At 35.8% G+C, this 16601-nt stretch overlaps 1 protein-coding gene across 2 annotated transcripts in view; it reads left to right on the plus strand.

Moving 5' to 3' along the window:
• The window catches only part of SOCS7 (suppressor of cytokine signaling 7), a 133947-nt gene that overhangs the window by 9345 nt on the left and 108001 nt on the right, over positions 1-16601 (plus strand). For both annotated transcript variants that reach the window (XM_053697704.1, XM_053697710.1), the window contains exons 2-3: positions 16177-16241; positions 16368-16472. In XM_053697704.1, the coding sequence (XP_053553679.1) occupies positions 16177-16241; positions 16368-16472 (170 nt within the window). The remainder of the gene's footprint in view (positions 1-16176; positions 16242-16367; positions 16473-16601) is intronic.

Consider the following 16601-nt stretch of genomic DNA (forward strand, 5'->3'; position numbering starts at 1 on the left):
TACGCCTCATAAAGTGAGTAGGGAAAAACGAGACACCTGGCTCTCAATTACGTGGTACCAGGGTATTTACCTCAACTGGACAGGTAAATTTAAACGTTTAACCATACAGAAATATATAGACAATTATTACAGAAAAAAGTACTCTGGTGCGCAAACAGTACCCAGAGGAAATACTTGTTCCAAATGTCTTAGAAAGTCAACCAATTTTCCTCAAACAAGCCAGACTGGGTTAAATTATTCTGTATAACCGGAACACAGATTCTTAAAGTTTGAGGTTTACTCCTATTTTTTTTTTCTTTTTTCTTATCCTTCTTTTTGCAACGACCTCCAGGGGCCAAGCAAGCACACATCAATATTCAGACCCCTCCATACCATTTAGCCTGAGTAAGAGCTGTATAGGAGGAATAAATCAGCCAAGATGTAGGCACCTTTCCAGATCGTATTAGAAGGGCCCTCTTTCCTTTTAAGCTCAAAGCGGTAGATACCAGTACAGTCAGGCCACAACACAATACCTTCTATACCCTGCTACTATAGGGAATATTCAGACCCAGCAGGTCTTCCACCCCATTAAGTGTAGTGTTTATATTTTGGGGAAAAAAAACCCAAGTACTTGCGTTTGCTTTCTCCTTTGCTCCAATACGTGGCCACTATTCCACGTTCACTACCTCCACCGACCGCCGTTTTCCTGTCTGATCCGGCGATACTCTGTTGGAGGATTGGGTAACCACTTCAGTATTCAGTCTGCGTCCCGTTTCCTCTTAGTGCAGGTTCGGCTGGGCTGCTGGGGCACTTGTTGCCTGATGATAGCAGCTTACTGGCCCGTGTCCTTCCCTGTGCAGGTTTTGCTTCAGTTGTGGCCCTGGCTTCTGGCCAACCATCGACCAAGTTGGGCCTCCGGAGCACCCCCCCCCCGTCAGCTGGTCTCCCCTGGCGGCAAGGATGATGTCTGCCTATGGGGCTCTTTAGGTGCCGTGTGCTAGTGTTCGGCATGGCTCTGTCTCCTGAGCGGGAGCATGGTTCGCTGGAATCTAGCTACTTGCTCCGCCTTCCGGAAGTCCCCATCTTCTAATTATTTATACAAAGTCCTCCTTATCTTATTACTTTTTACTCTAAGGCCACTACTGGGGTCTGATGTTCAAAAACTCTCTGCTCAGGTGAGATGATTTAAAATGACCCATCGGGACTTCAAGATCTCTAGTGAAATCTTCAAAAGACAGAATTTTTTCTCTCTCTACTTTTCTGTATTTATATTGCTGCATTTACACACTATGCTTTGTATTTTATATTACTTTACACTTTAACTTTTCCTCATTTACCTTTATTTTATCATTTGAAATAACTGTATTTGCCTATTGTATTCCCACCTATTTGGGAAATTATAGTAACGCTATGTAAACTAGAAGGTTTAGAAGAAATTACACTCACGTTTGGGTGTGGGACAGAAATATACTAAAATGTTCATTTTCCATTGTCTTCTCTAATTATTGGTATCTGAGTATACAGTGAGATATAAGATCAGGGTGATTTTGTGTAAAGTACTGCTATCTATGTAGGCTTGGGCCATTTGATTGGTTTATGGCATCAATTCGCAGACCAATTTCATATACAAATATATACCTAAAGGAGCGATATCTCATTCATTTTAAACTCTGCAGCTAGCATAATGAGTCATTGGAAACATATTTTAAGGGGAAACAATTTTACAGTACTGTGTCCCTGTCTGTGTTTATTTAATACATGGGTTACAGCTGTATTGCATTATGATTGCAGTGATCAGACCTTGGTATCAAGGTCATTTTTAAGATAGGTGTGAAGGGGTTATTACAGCGCCTACACTTGTATTTGGTGACAAGCTCCCAAATAAGTCCACATAAAGAACCTAATATAAAGGAATATAAATCTGCCTAGGGAGCTCCAAAAAAGGAAAAAAAACTAATACAACTAAAATGATATATAATTCAGAAATAAGTTAAAACAATGTAACTATTTATTAAATGGAAATAGTGTACCCTATTGTACAGTAATCAAAAATAAGATAACATTGGAATAGGTTATCCTAAAATACAGTTAGTATGTCCATCCGTAATATGTGTCCACCAATTTTAAGATACCATGGTGCCTCCTATTTATTAGTGATGATAAATTTCAAATATTAAGAATATTGCAAGAAAGAATATATTAGTATACAAGCAAAATCACATAATTATGTTTTAAAATTATATGTATACAGTATATATTTTATAATAAAAGATTTATAATCCTTCTTGGTATCTTCTCTTTCTCCGCCCTTTCGTTTCCTCTTTTGACTGGGCTGTGATATAGAGAGCAGTCCCACCCATTTTGTACATAGGCTTCCTAAGGGCTTTCAAAGGGCTGGACTTCAAGAGTGTCATATGACACACACAAACTGATTGGATGTTCATTGGAGTTGTCAGAAGAAAAAAAAAGAAAATCCCAGAGGGCCGGTATAACATTGTTAATTATAGAAACATTACTATAAGCACTGATTTAACCGTTTCACAGAGAGAGGTTTTTTTCCCTTAATTTAAAAAAAAAAAAAGTACACATACTTTTTAAATGGCTAAGATTACATATATAGCATTTGATAAGCTAAAGTTTACTATATAAAGTGTCATAAAACCGGTTGAGATCTGTGCATATCCTAAAAGGGCTAATTAATTACAAATGCTGGCAAGTATTTTAAAATTAATTTTCAAAAATATGGAAAATTAGTTACAAAGCTGTGATGTCTGGAGCAGCTAACTCCACCCCCCTTATCAGTGTTTAGACAGAGGCATTGTATTTCAATTGAGTTCACAGCTACTAGGCATGCTCCAGCAGATAATCCCTATTCACTAATGCATTTTACCAAAACAAAGGTGGCTATAGCTACAGCCATAAAAGGAAATGTGTGGGGGGAGTTAGAGCTCTACAATTCAGAAACTAAAAAAGAAAGGGTTAATGTTGAGACACTGCAGTATAAATTTGCAGGAAAAGTAATTAAAGTACATATATTATTTTGTCTCTATCCCAAAATGTTTTATGTCCCTTTTAAGTTCTGTTTTCATGCATTCAGGATATCACCAATATTGACAAATCTGAGTTGTGCATAATGTATTTCAGAGCATAAGCAGCAGTGTTCTGGATTACTAAAATTAGTATGCTTATAACAATATGTCTTTAAACACACTCCTATTAATTGGTAAATTCACAGCTTCAGAGTATATTATTGCTGATAATAGGGTGTCTATTGTAATAAGTTTAAAAAACTACTAACAGATACAGAAACTGAAGACATAAGTCATATTTACTTGTAAAGGTTAATAGCTGTGCAGTGGTTGGAAATGTTTGTCACAGACAATATCAGTCACATAGTGGAGCCGTTTATTTCTTTAAACAGATTAGGTTTAATTTTGTATCTTTCACCATACCTTGTGATTGCCAATAGTGGACAAAAATATCTAAAGCATTCATGGGGGGAATTCTGTTTCAGAATCATGGTAATTTGCCTTACCATGATATTTATCTACATGAACCCTAAATAAATGTTTAAAGCCATTTACCTTATTTCATAACTGCACATTATTTGCAGAGTGTGCAGTGGCGTCACTAGGGTTGGTGTCACCCGGTGCGGTAAGTCATGGTGTCACCCCCCCCCCCCCCCCAGAAAGCAGACACACACAAAAACACAGGCATACACACATACAAACACTCAGACACACTTAAAAACATACTCAGATGCACACACAAACACTCGGAAACACACTCAGACACACACACAAAAACACACACACAAAAACACTGAGACACACAAAAACTCAGACACACACACATACAAAATATGTAAACTGCACTGCATTAATTATGAAGCTCATGCCTAGAGCTGCTCCCTGGCTCAGCAGAACATCAAATGAAAGATAAACAGAGCACTCTAAAATAAATCACTGAAGAAAAGGTTTAGGCGCACAAACTATGAAAATTCTGCTCTCTGACTCTGTTCCAAGTCTGTCAGTGCACAGCCCTGGGCCGTGTGTCACTGAGCAGTGAGCACAGATAGGCAGGCAGGTTTAGGCTAGCAGCGCAACTTTGCAAACCCCACGGCACTCCCACAACATTCATAGTGAAATTGGGCAGGGGAGGAGCAAAGTACAAACAAGCAAAAGCAGCCGGGAAAACTATTTGTTGAAATTGCAGCACTGGCTCAAGGGGCAAAAAAATTGTGTGTCTACAACTTCCCCAGTCCCACTAATGTTCACAAATGCCAGCCTCTAATAAAATAATCTATGCATCTCAACATTGTATTTCTTTGAATTTCAATAAAATGTAAAAAAAAAAAAAAAAAAAAAATTTTTTTTTTTTTTTTTTTTTGGTGTCACCCCCTGGAGGGTGTCACCTGGGTGCGGCCCGCCCCCCCCTAGTGACGCCACTGAGAGTGTGTTTATTAGCGTTCCTTGTATTCTGACCAGATAGGACTAGCTATAAACTAGTTTTTGCACTGTTCTAAGCAGTCACTATGTAGAGTATTCACTCAATTTGTAGCACTTTGCAGGATACATATTTGTTTTGCAGCAAAAGGAAACAAAAATGATTGTACATTACAATGTATTTTTTTTTATTTATTAGGAATTAAATTTTGAGTTTCTTTTAAGTTAAAATAATTAGTAACCAACCTGTTTCCATATTGGTTTTTACCTTTTACATAATGCAATTAACCCTTCTGTTGGATGTAGTCCAGTATATTGTTTGCTTGGAACATTTTTAAAGCAGCTGTCCTTTTCCCATTTGTATCTCTGGGACGTTTTGTCCTTTTTGGCCTGTTTCATCTAATGACAACACTGTATATAGTAATTAAGACACTTTCACATGTACAAAACAGTTGCTACGTAAGGCAGAAAGCAGTTGACTTAATGAGCACGTGCCTGCCTGAGGCATGTTTAGATTCAGTAACATAAATAATATACTTTTTGCTTTTAATGGTTTCTGCTCTTTGTTTTGCACCAGACACTTGGGCTCAGTTTCTTTTCTGGCCTCATCAAGTGACACTGTGAGTATGTAACAAACATTAACAGTGTATTGAAGGAATATTGCAATGCGCATTGTCAAATTTATAGGAAACTTAAAGGGACATGAAACAAAAACATTTTCTTTCATGATTCAGATAGAGAATACAGTTTTTAAACAACTTTTTAATTTACTTCTGTTATCTAATCTGTTTCATTCTCTTTGTATCATTTGTTGAAAGAGCAGCATCGCACTAATGGTTTCTAACTGAACACATGGGTGAGCCAATCACAATCGATATGAGAGATAGATATATATATATATATATATATATATATATATATATATATATCTATCTAGCTCAGCCACCGATCAACAGCTAGAACCTAGGTTCTCTGCTGCTCCTAAGCTTGCCTAGATAAAGCTTTCAGCAAAGGATAACAAGAGAAGGAAGCAAATTAAATAATAAAAGTAAACTGGAAAGTTATTAAAAATTGTATTCTCTATCTGAATCATGAAAGAGAAAATTTTTGGGTTCTATGTCCCTTTAAACCACGATTATTATTTTTATTTTTTGCAACATCTGTAACAATATCAGATTTGTATGTAGTAATAATCACAAGGGTTATGAGCCAGAAGTTAAAAAAAAAAAATGAGTAGTGACTTTCTGGCTCTAGTGTTTTCTCTATACCCATCTTAGTATTGTTTCTGTCAGCATCATTATATGGCATGGATTCATTAGAAAAAGAACATAGTTTTAATGTCTTATTTATCACTAAACCATTACATTTAGAGAGAAGGGATTTCATTCTCAGGTTAAAATAAAATGAAACCCATAATGTTTCTTTCATGATACAGATAGAGAATACAATTTTAAACATTTTTCCAATTTACTTCTAGTATTTAATTTGCTTTCTTTTTCTTGTTATCCTTTGCTGAAAGGTTTATCTTGGAAAGCTCAGGAGCAGCAAAGAACCTAGGTTCTAGCTGCTGATTGGTGGCTGCATATATATTTACTGATTGTCATTGGCTCACACATGTGTTCTGTCAACAACCAGTAGTGGATTGCTGCTCATTAAACAAAGCATACCACGCGAACAAAGAAAAATTGATAATAGGAGTAAATTAGAAAGTTGCTTAAAATTGCATGCTCTGTCTGAATCATGAAAGAAAAAATTGTTTCATATCCCTTTAAAGTCTGCAATATATTGAGTTTGTGAAAACCATAATGAGAAATTTACTTGATTGCTATATTGATTTAAAGGAACAGCATGCAAATTCCAAAATTAAACTTTCATGATTCAGATAGTGCATGCCATTTTTAAAAGCTTTGCAGTTTCTATCTCTTAACTAGCTTTGTTCTTCTGGTAACCTTTGTTGAAAAGCATAGGCTCAGGCGTAAAAATGCAGTAAAGGGAGCTAGCTGCTTATTGGTGGCTGTTTTTAGCGAACTCCCAGTAGTTCATTACTGCTCATTCAACAAAGGATGCCAAGCAAAGTAAGCAAATTTGATTACAAAAGTAATTTAGAAAGATTTTTAAAATTGCTTGCTGTATCTGAATCCATGAAAGGAAAAAATGTTTCATGTCCCTTTTAACAATCAACATGAACTGTCTTGTGGTATGCAAACTGGTTTTAGAAAATGGTGTTGCGTGTTTTTTTTTTTTTTTGCGTTTATAGAATAACCAACTGGAAAGATTTTTCTGCAAGTCACCTATATTGCCTAGGTTTCCTTAACACAGTTCATAATACATATTGGAACCACTATCTAGATCAACGTTTTCCGAACCCATTCCTTAGGACCCTTAACATGCCAGATATTCATTATATATTAGCTAGAGCACAGGTCAAATAATCAGCTCTAGTTAAGATATAATGAATATAAGGCTTTTTAAAGGAACACTGAGCCCAAATTTTTTCTTTCGTGATTCAGATAGAGCATGCAATTTTAAGCAACTTTCTAATTTACTCCTATTATCATTTTTCTTGGTTCTCTTGCTATCTTTATTTGAAACAGAAGGCATCTAAGCTTTTTTTTATTCAGAACTTTGGACAGCACTTTTTTATTGGTGGATGATTGTATCCACCAATCAGCAAGGACAACCCAGGTTGTTCACCAAAAATGGGCCGGCATCTAAACTTACATTCTTGCATTTCAAATAAAGATACCAAGAGAATGAAGAAAATTTGATAATAGGAGTAAATTAGAAAGTTGCTTAAAATTTCATGCTCTATCTGAATCATGAAAGAAAAATTTGGGTTCAGTGTCCCTTTAAAGGTCTGGGAAACACTGGTCTAGACCCATACTTGCATGCACTCTCCTGATCCTACCTCAGTATGCTGTTGTGGAAAGGAGCTAAGTTTTATTAAAGGGTAACAGAAAAGTATATTGGGAACCTTTTAATTATATACAGAAGATCTCCTAATTGTTTGGTTAACACTTCAGGTAACCTTCCCCCAACCTTAATTGTGTTGGAGGATTCCCCCTCCCCCCCACTCCCCCATCTTTATTTGAAACAGAAGGCATCTAAGCTTTTTTTTTATTCAGAACTTTGGACAGCACTTTTTTATTGGTGGATGATTGTATCCACCAATCGGCAAGGACAACCCAGGTTGTTAACCAAAAATGGGCCGGCATCTAAACTTACATTCTTGCATTTCAAATAAAGATACCAAGAGAATGAAGAAAATTTGATAATAGGAGTAAATTAGAAAGTTGCTTAAAATTTCATGCTCTATCTGAATCATGAAAGAAAAATTTGGGTTCAGTGTCCCTTTAAAGGTCTGGGAAACACTGGTCTAGACCCATACTTGCATGCACTCTCCTGATCCTACCTCAGTATGCTGTTGTGGAAAGGAGCTAAGTTTTATTAAAGGGTAACAGAAAAGTATATTGGGAACCTTTTAATTATATACAGAAGATCTCCTAATTGTTTGGTTAACACTTCAGGTAACCTTCCCCCAACCTTAATTGTGTTGGAGGATTCCCCCCCCCCCCACTCCCCCACATGATTTAAAATTAATAAATGATTACATAAAAATAATCATATACCAGACACTTGAGAAATTTCTTTTTGGTGACAGGCGCATCAGGCTTGAGCCAAGACCAAAGTGTTTGTGAGGAGCATGTTTAGGGGTTACAGGATTTCTAAATTCTGGTTATTTTTTTGTTCTCTACTGTATGTTGCGCCCATTTCATGGTCCTAACTTATTGGGAATTCATGCAATCATAGTGTTAATAATTGTACGGAAAGTCTCCTTAGTAGAGTGTATATGCAGTAAATCTATTTATATTAAAAGTTTGTTTTAGAATATGGTTGCCATAATGCTGCTTTGTTAACTGACTCTTCGCTACACATTTTTCATGATTTGCATTTAACTCGTGGTTATTTTAATCATATTCTATTTACTTTGTAATTTGTTTTTAAGTGTATACATTAAAAGTTTTGCAATTTTAGCAACTTTCTATATTAATTTTTTCTTTGTTCTCTTGCTATCTTTATTTAAAAAGCAGGAATGTGATGCATAGGAGCCTGACCATTTTTGGTTGAGAACCTGGTTTATGCTTGCTTACTGGTGGGTAAATGTAAGCCTCCAATAAGCACGCGCTATCCAAGTTGCTGAACCTTAAAATGCGCTGGCTGATAAGATTTACATTCCTGCTTTTAAAATCAAGTGAACAAAGAAAAATTGATAATAGGAGTAAATTAGAAAGTTGCTAAAACTTTCATGCTCTATCTGAATCATGAAAGAAAATATATATTTATTACTGTGTGTATATATTCTCAAAAACGAAGAACTGTATAGTAGACAGGCAGGTTAAATAAAAGGTTCCTTTATTATAATCCAAAACAAGGTAAAAGGACCTGAGGAGGTACGTAGCAAAGTAATGCAACACAAACTACAGTGAATATTTAAATGCTGACATGTTTCGGCCGTGGGCCGTAATCGTAGCTATATATATATATTTGTAATGACCACAATGGTATTGTTGCCCTTAAATTTAAGTGACTAGTGCTGCCCTTAAATTTTATATTTTGTTTTATATATCCGCACGCACACACAATGCCTGGCTCCTAGATTTTGAACATATTTGTCAAGCACTGGTCTAGCGTTTATTTTGTGTTCGTCGCTTGAAGGGACACTCAAGTCAAAATTAAACTTTTATGATTTAGATAGAACATACAATTTTAAATCACTTTCCAATTTGCTTCCATTAACACGTGCACAGCTCCTACTGAGCATGTGCAAGAATTCACAGAATATATGCATTTGTGATTGCCTGGTGGCTGTCACATGATACAAGAGGAGTTAATATAGACATAGCATTGAAATTTGTCCGAAAAAGATCTACTACTCATTTGAAGTTCAGACTAATCGCTATTATATTGTCCTTTTATCATGTATTTGTTGATTGTACAAATCTACTGTATTTACTAGTCGTGTTCTATTGGTGGAGAGCAATGTACCTCACAAGCATAAATTGAAACAAATTTACAAGAACAAATCCAAAATCTGGTGAGGTAAAATACTTTTCTGTCCCTTTGCATCTAGTAGAGGACATTTTAAAATGTAATAGCTTTTGTAAAACTGATGTTCCTGCACATAGCATTTTTTGTTTCTAGTTTGTGGTGACCAGTCACTGTCCACCTGTAAAACAGTGGGAGCCCTGCTTATCAGCTAGCTCTCCTTGGGTGTGGATAGCCAGTTCTCATTCAGAGCTAATGTCCTGGCACCACATGGAGGGCATGCACCTCTCATTTGAAATAGGGAAGTGTGACACAAGGTTGCATTGATTGTTGTAAAATGCAAAATATGGCTATTGCTAAATATGGGGTGTGCCCATTAACATGGAAATTTGTCAAATTGATTTTCCAGGCAAATGTCGCCTTTGAGACATTATGGCAGACCAGGAATAAAAATAACCTCATTATGGCATACCATTTGCAAAAGTAAACAACCCAGGCTATTCCAAAGGGGCTATGTCTTGTCTTTTTTTGCAGTCACTTAGTCACAACACCTGGCCAAAAAATTTAGTTTTTTTTTTTTTTTTTTGTGAGTGTGTTTTTCACACAGACATTACACTTTGGCTGTTTCCATCATCATCCTTCAGCTATAAAACACCCATGTTTGTGTTCAGCAATGTCCTATGAGTACAACAGTACCCCCCTTGTACAGTTTTTATGGGGTTTCGTGAAGTTACAGCGCCAAATATGTGGCCTACCCATTTACATAGAAATTTGGCACATTGATTTTCTGGACCTATGTCACCTTTGAGACAGTATGCACCTCTGGTATTAAAATGACCTTATCATGACATACCAATTGCAAAAGGTAGACCAATTGAGTTGTTTTGTGTAGTTAATTTATTATGACCTTAGAGTGGCTTGGCTTAAAGTAAAAAGGGATAGAACAAGGTCAGGGGATCCATAAAGTCAGGAATATAGAAAAATAAAATAAATGAGGAACACACACAATCATTTGAATCAAAAGTTTAACTCTGTATGGTAGATTCTGGAGCAGTCTGTGATGCAGAGGCCAGATAGAGATGGGCAGGAAGGGCAATAGTTACTAGTCCTTCCTGTTGATACATCTCAGGAGTGTCCTCCAGTAATGTTGGTGTATTTATCAGCAGCAGTTGCCACCAACGTGTTACGTATTGCAATTATAAATATTAATAATTAATAGCAGTATAAGATTGTCAACGATATCTACAATTAATATAGTAGAATTTTGTCAATATATTCCAGTAAGATGTTCAATCTCTGTAGTGTACCCCAAAATATCACTATTGAGATATCTATAAATTTGACAATATTATTAAAAATTAATATTTAATCTCATAATAAAACATTCCTAAATTCTGGTCAGTTCATTTTCTATATACACCTTGATTATATTTATGTAGTAGCGGAATATCACATATGACCAGTTATATCAATGTATCAATACAATATTAAAATATAAAGCAGGCTATAGAGATATTTAGATTACTATTCAATAGATATTATCTATCCCATGTATGGACACAATTTCTATAAATTAACCTTAACTCAAAATGAAACACTTAAAAATCCCACATGAATTTTACATTAACAATTTGTATTTAACCAGCAACACTTACTCCTATAAGAAAATATGGACTACTAACAACAATATAACCAAATATTTCAACACAAATTTTACCAAATCTCAATAAATCTAATAGAACTTCCAGAAAAATATAATTTAACTATTTGGCCCAAAATAGTCTTATAATACTTCAAATAATTAACCAGAGATACAATTATCAATTCAACACAATAGCCAATTTATGTGCAATTCTTAAGAGTTCACAGTAAATAAAAATGTATTTATCAATATGGAATACAAAACCTTTCCTCTCAACAGTAAATTGCTTGATGCTAGATAGGATTATTTATAGACTACACAGGCCTATGAAAAACCTACCCGTAACTACAAATTTCACTTACAAATCACAGCTACAATTTAACTAGAGCTATAGAATACCTTTTTGATTTAAAACATTAAACATATAAAACAATACGTAACCAGTATGAGAGTTTGGCTTTTTCAAGTTTGGAGTTTTCCAAAATCATACGTGAAGTTATTTTTGCAAACTGGGTTTCACAAACACAGAGGGTTATTACAAACCAGGCCCGAAACCAAAGTGTGTTTTTGTGTTTTCCCTTCTTTGCATAGTCTTTTTTTTCTGTGACCGACTTCCACCTTCATTTTTAAATCACCCAATGGAAATTCTCTGGGTACGCCTTTTTTAGTCTGAGCTTCTCTCATTGGCCCTTGGAAATGCATATGGTAATTTTAAATCCCCTGACAGTTTTAAATACCCTTTGGTTGCAATTCTCGTATTGAACACCGGGGAGACAATAGGCAACGGAATGTAGTTTCATTAGCAAATACTACTACAGAAAAATATATTTTCTTAAATGTATATGAAATATATTTATTATTACCTAGTATTAATAAACTATCTGTTCAGTATATGGCTCATCTTATATAACTGAGCACGCATTTTTTTGAAACTAAACATGGGTACACTTAGTGTATATGTGTGTGTGTATATATATATATATATATGTATGTATATATGTATATATGTATGTATGTATATATATATATTTCAAGCGATGGTGTAAGTGCACTCTCACCAACTTTTGCAGCTTGTCAGGGTGCTGTGAGATAATAAATAAATTGTAGCAAAGAAGCACTCACTGAACGGTTCCAACTGTGACAAAAAGTTTTAATTCAAACAAGTGACGTTTCGGGACAGTAACAGTCCCTTCCTCTAACAAACTAACAATGTGAAAATGCAGGCCTTAAATAGGCACCAAACTACCCTCCCCACGATTTTGACCAATCATGGTCAAGTTTACATAACATATCTTACCCAGTGACCAATGGTAAACAATAATACAAATCAAGTGTATCAAGTGAGTTGTGTAAAGCAATTAAAACATAAAACCCCGTGTTGCTAATAGAATAGGGTGGGCAACCTCAGTCCAACCACATTAGTCAGCTAAATGACCTTAAAATTATAAACAAAATAAAGAAACACAACTGTGAAACAAGGGGATCGTAATTCCACCAATCGTAATAGCCCTAGTCTTGGAGATCGTAATCGGAAGGGACTGTTACTGTCCCGAAACGTCACTTGTTTGAATTAAAACTTTTTGTCACAGTTGGAACCGTTCAGTGAGTGCTTCTTTGCTACAATTTATATATATATATAGCTATTTTAGGGGGATATCTGTGTGTGCAGGTGACTCTTACTGTGCATAATTATTAGGCAACTTAACAAAAAACAAATCAGATCAGGTGAACAAGGAGGCCATGTCATTAGATTTTCTTCTTTTATACCCTTTCTTGCCAGCCACGCTGTGGAGTACTTGGACGCGTGTGATGGAGCATTGTCCTGCATGAAAATCATGTTTTTCTTGAAGGATGCAGACTTCTTCCTGTACCACTGCTTGAAGAAGGTGTCTTCCAGAAACTGGCAGTAGGACTGGGAGTTGAGCTTGACTCCATCCTCAACCCGAAAAGGCCCCACAAGCTCATCTTTGATGATACCAGCCCAAACCAGTACTCCACCTCCACCTTGCTGGCGTCTGAGTCGGACTGGAGCTCTCTGCCCTTTACCAATCCAGCCACGGGCCCATCCATCTGGCCCATCAAGACTCACTCTCATTTCATCAGTCCATAAAACCTTAGAAAAATCAGTCTTGAGATATTTCTTGGCCCAGTCTTGACGTTTCAGCTTGTGTGTCTTGTTCAGTGGTGGTCGTCTTTCAGCCTTTCTTACCTTGGCCATGTCTCTGAGTATTGCACACCTTGTGCTTTTGGGCACTCCAGTGATGTTGCAGCTCTGAAATATGGCCAAACTGGTGGCATCTTGGCAGCTGCACGCTTGACTTTTCTCAGTTCATGGGCAGTTATTTTGCGCCTTGGTTTTTCCACACGCTTCTTGTGACCCTGTTGACTATTTTGAATGAAACGCTTGATTGTTCGATGATCACGCTTCAGAAGCTTTGCAATTTTAAGAGTGCTGCATCCCTCTGCAAGATATCTCACTATTTTTTTTCTTTTCTGAGCCTGTCAAGTCCTTCTTTTGACCCATTTTGCCAAAGGAAAGGAAGTTGCCTAATAATTATGCACACCTGATATAGGGTGTTGATGTCATTAGACCACACCCCTTCTCATTACAGAGATGCACATCACCTAATATGCTTAATTGGTAGTAGGCTTTCGAGCCTATACAGCTTGGAGTAAGACAACATGCATAAAGAGGATGATGTGGTCAAAATACTCATTTGCCTAATAATTCTGCACTCCCTGTATATATATATATATATATATATATATATATATATATATATATATATATATATATATATATATATATATATATATATATATATATATATATATATATATATATTTTCCCACTTATCATATTTTATGGACTAGTAGTAATTCAATATAGATATGTATCTTTGACTTTATTTGTATATCAGTTGATAATTAGTCATACTATTATTTGATTTTAATAGAATTCTACCATTCCATATCTAGTATATCTCCATTGATGAGTGTATAAAAACATATGCTATAATTCACTGCACAAATTACATAGGCCTTTATCATATGTCTGAAATAAAGAAAATGTTAAACATTTTAAATATACCAATACAATTATTTATATTTAATTCACTTTAGATTTAAAGGTATATTAGGCTTTAGACACATCTCCCAGATCCATAAATATACATTTATATAATATTGAGGTGCAAATGAAACATCTGAACAGTTTAAGTTTTAAGATTTAAATTCGTATATATAGATTCTAGCTTACACAGGGTTAAATATACTTTTTAAAGTTTCTCCTGCTATTTTCCATAGAGACGTAGGTCTGAGCTTCGTGTATTTGAACTCAGCATAGGGTAAATAACACTTTGATGATAAGAGCTATATTCCCTGAGAACCTGTGTAACTTTCATTATTTTCGCAGACCGTCCACTCCTAAAGACGGGAAACTCCTTATAAGGAAATGCAAACCTGAGAATACCATGTGCTAAAATCACTTTGAAGTGACCTATCTTCCTATCTAAACAAATGTCTGCTCCTTTGTAGTTTGAGGCATCCTGTCTGTGAGGTGTATCTGGTCAGGGCCTTAAAGGGACGCTGAACCAAAAAATTTTCTTTCGAGATTCAGATAGAGCATGCAATTTTAAGCCAGTTTCTTATTTACTCCTATTATCAATGTTTCTTTGTTCTCTTTGTATCTTTATTTGAAAAAGAAGGCATCTAAGATTTTATTTGGTTCAGAACTCTGGACAGCACTTTTTTTTTAATGGTGGGTGAATTTATCCACCAATCAGCAAGAACAACCCAGGTTGTTCACCAAAAAATGGGCCGGCATCTAAACTTACATTCTTGCATTTCAAATAAAGATACCAAGAGAATGAAGAACATTTGATAATAGGAGTAAATTAGAAAGTTGCTTAAAATGGCATGCTCTATCTGAATCTCGAAAGAAAATTTTTGGGTTCAGTGTCCCTTTAAAGTGAAAGTAAATCTTAGCGTTGTACAAACGCTAGGATTGACTATTGAAACAAATAAAGGGGACTTTCACTCATGAAGTATAAGATACTTCATGTAGAAAGCTCCTTTTATTTGTTTCAATCGATCGCCGTTTTTAGCTGCTACAGCAGCCCACGGCTAAAAATATTTTTGCTAAGAGGTGATGTTTTCACCTCCTAGCCAATAGCCGTGCGGTAAATCCGGCTTGGCGCCCATGGGAGACAAATTTTCCGTACGGCTATTGGGTAAGAGGTGAAAACGTTTTTAGCCGTGGGCTTTTGTAGCAGCTGAGAACAGCGATCGGTTGAAACCAATAAAGGAGCTTTCTACATGTATCATGAATGAAAGTGGCCCTTATTTGTTTCAATAGTCAATCCTAACTTTTGTAAAACGCTAGGATTTACTTTCACTTTATTTTAAATATAACTTCTGTAAATTGCATTAGTTTCATATATAGATGAATTAATCAACAATGGTGTCTATGAACATAGCTTATGAGATCTCACCTTTTGCATGACATTCCTTATTGCTTTTTTTTTTTAAATAGCCGACTCTGCACTTTTTATGGGGTAACTTTTTGCAGGCTGTAGAGGGATCCTAGAGGGAAAGTGCCTGCAACAGAATCGCTGCACATTTTCTGACTGAAATGCATGGAACGTCCTAACAGTGCGACACGGTTAAAGAAGGGCTGTTTTGTTTGTGTTGATTTCTTTGTATTTTTTATTTTGGCTAAATGAATGTGTGTGCATGTTTATGTAATAATTGTAAGAAACGTAATTTCTAATAATGTTTTGGTGTCATTAATGTTTTCTTTTTTCGGAATTATGGCATTTCCTTGCTAACTACACATTTTATTTAGAATCCATGCAAATGATTTTATATATACTTCTATGTAGAGCAGTCTAAAAAATTGAGAGCTAGGTGTATAATTCTAGGAATATTGAACCTGGATTTGTCAATGATTGTCCCCCCGCAGTCTCCTAAGTTCTAAACAAATGTAATGTATTTTATCAAATGATTAGTTTTATGCTTCTGGTATGCTATTTGCTAAGACTACTATTGTTTCTATTTTTACAGGAAGCCCCGTTTGACGAGAACCCAAAGTGCCTTTTCTCCAGTTTCCTTCAGTCCCCTCTTCACTGGTATGTGCACTGTAGTGTGTGACTATAGTATAGGCTTCTGCATTTACTTACTAAACCAAAAAAATAAAACCTTGTATATGCATAGAAATTTGTGCTAACTTACATACAGACCTCTTCCTTTTGCAGGTGAAACAGTATCACTTGTAGATGTGGACATCTCACAGAGAGGGTCATCCTCCTCTCATCCCCCTACTCCGCCTCCGCCGCCTCGGAGAAGTCTTAGCCTTTTAGGTACCTTTTACCCGTTCTTATTCCCATCTGTTGAAATGGTATGTGATTCAGAGAAAAGCTTTGGCTTTAGAGCTTGTTATATAAAAAAATATTTTTCTTTTCTTTCTACTGCTTGAGTACCAACAACAC

This window comes from Bombina bombina, chromosome 1, assembly GCF_027579735.1.
Source record: "Bombina bombina isolate aBomBom1 chromosome 1, aBomBom1.pri, whole genome shotgun sequence".
Lineage (NCBI taxonomy): Eukaryota > Metazoa > Chordata > Amphibia > Anura > Bombinatoridae > Bombina > Bombina bombina.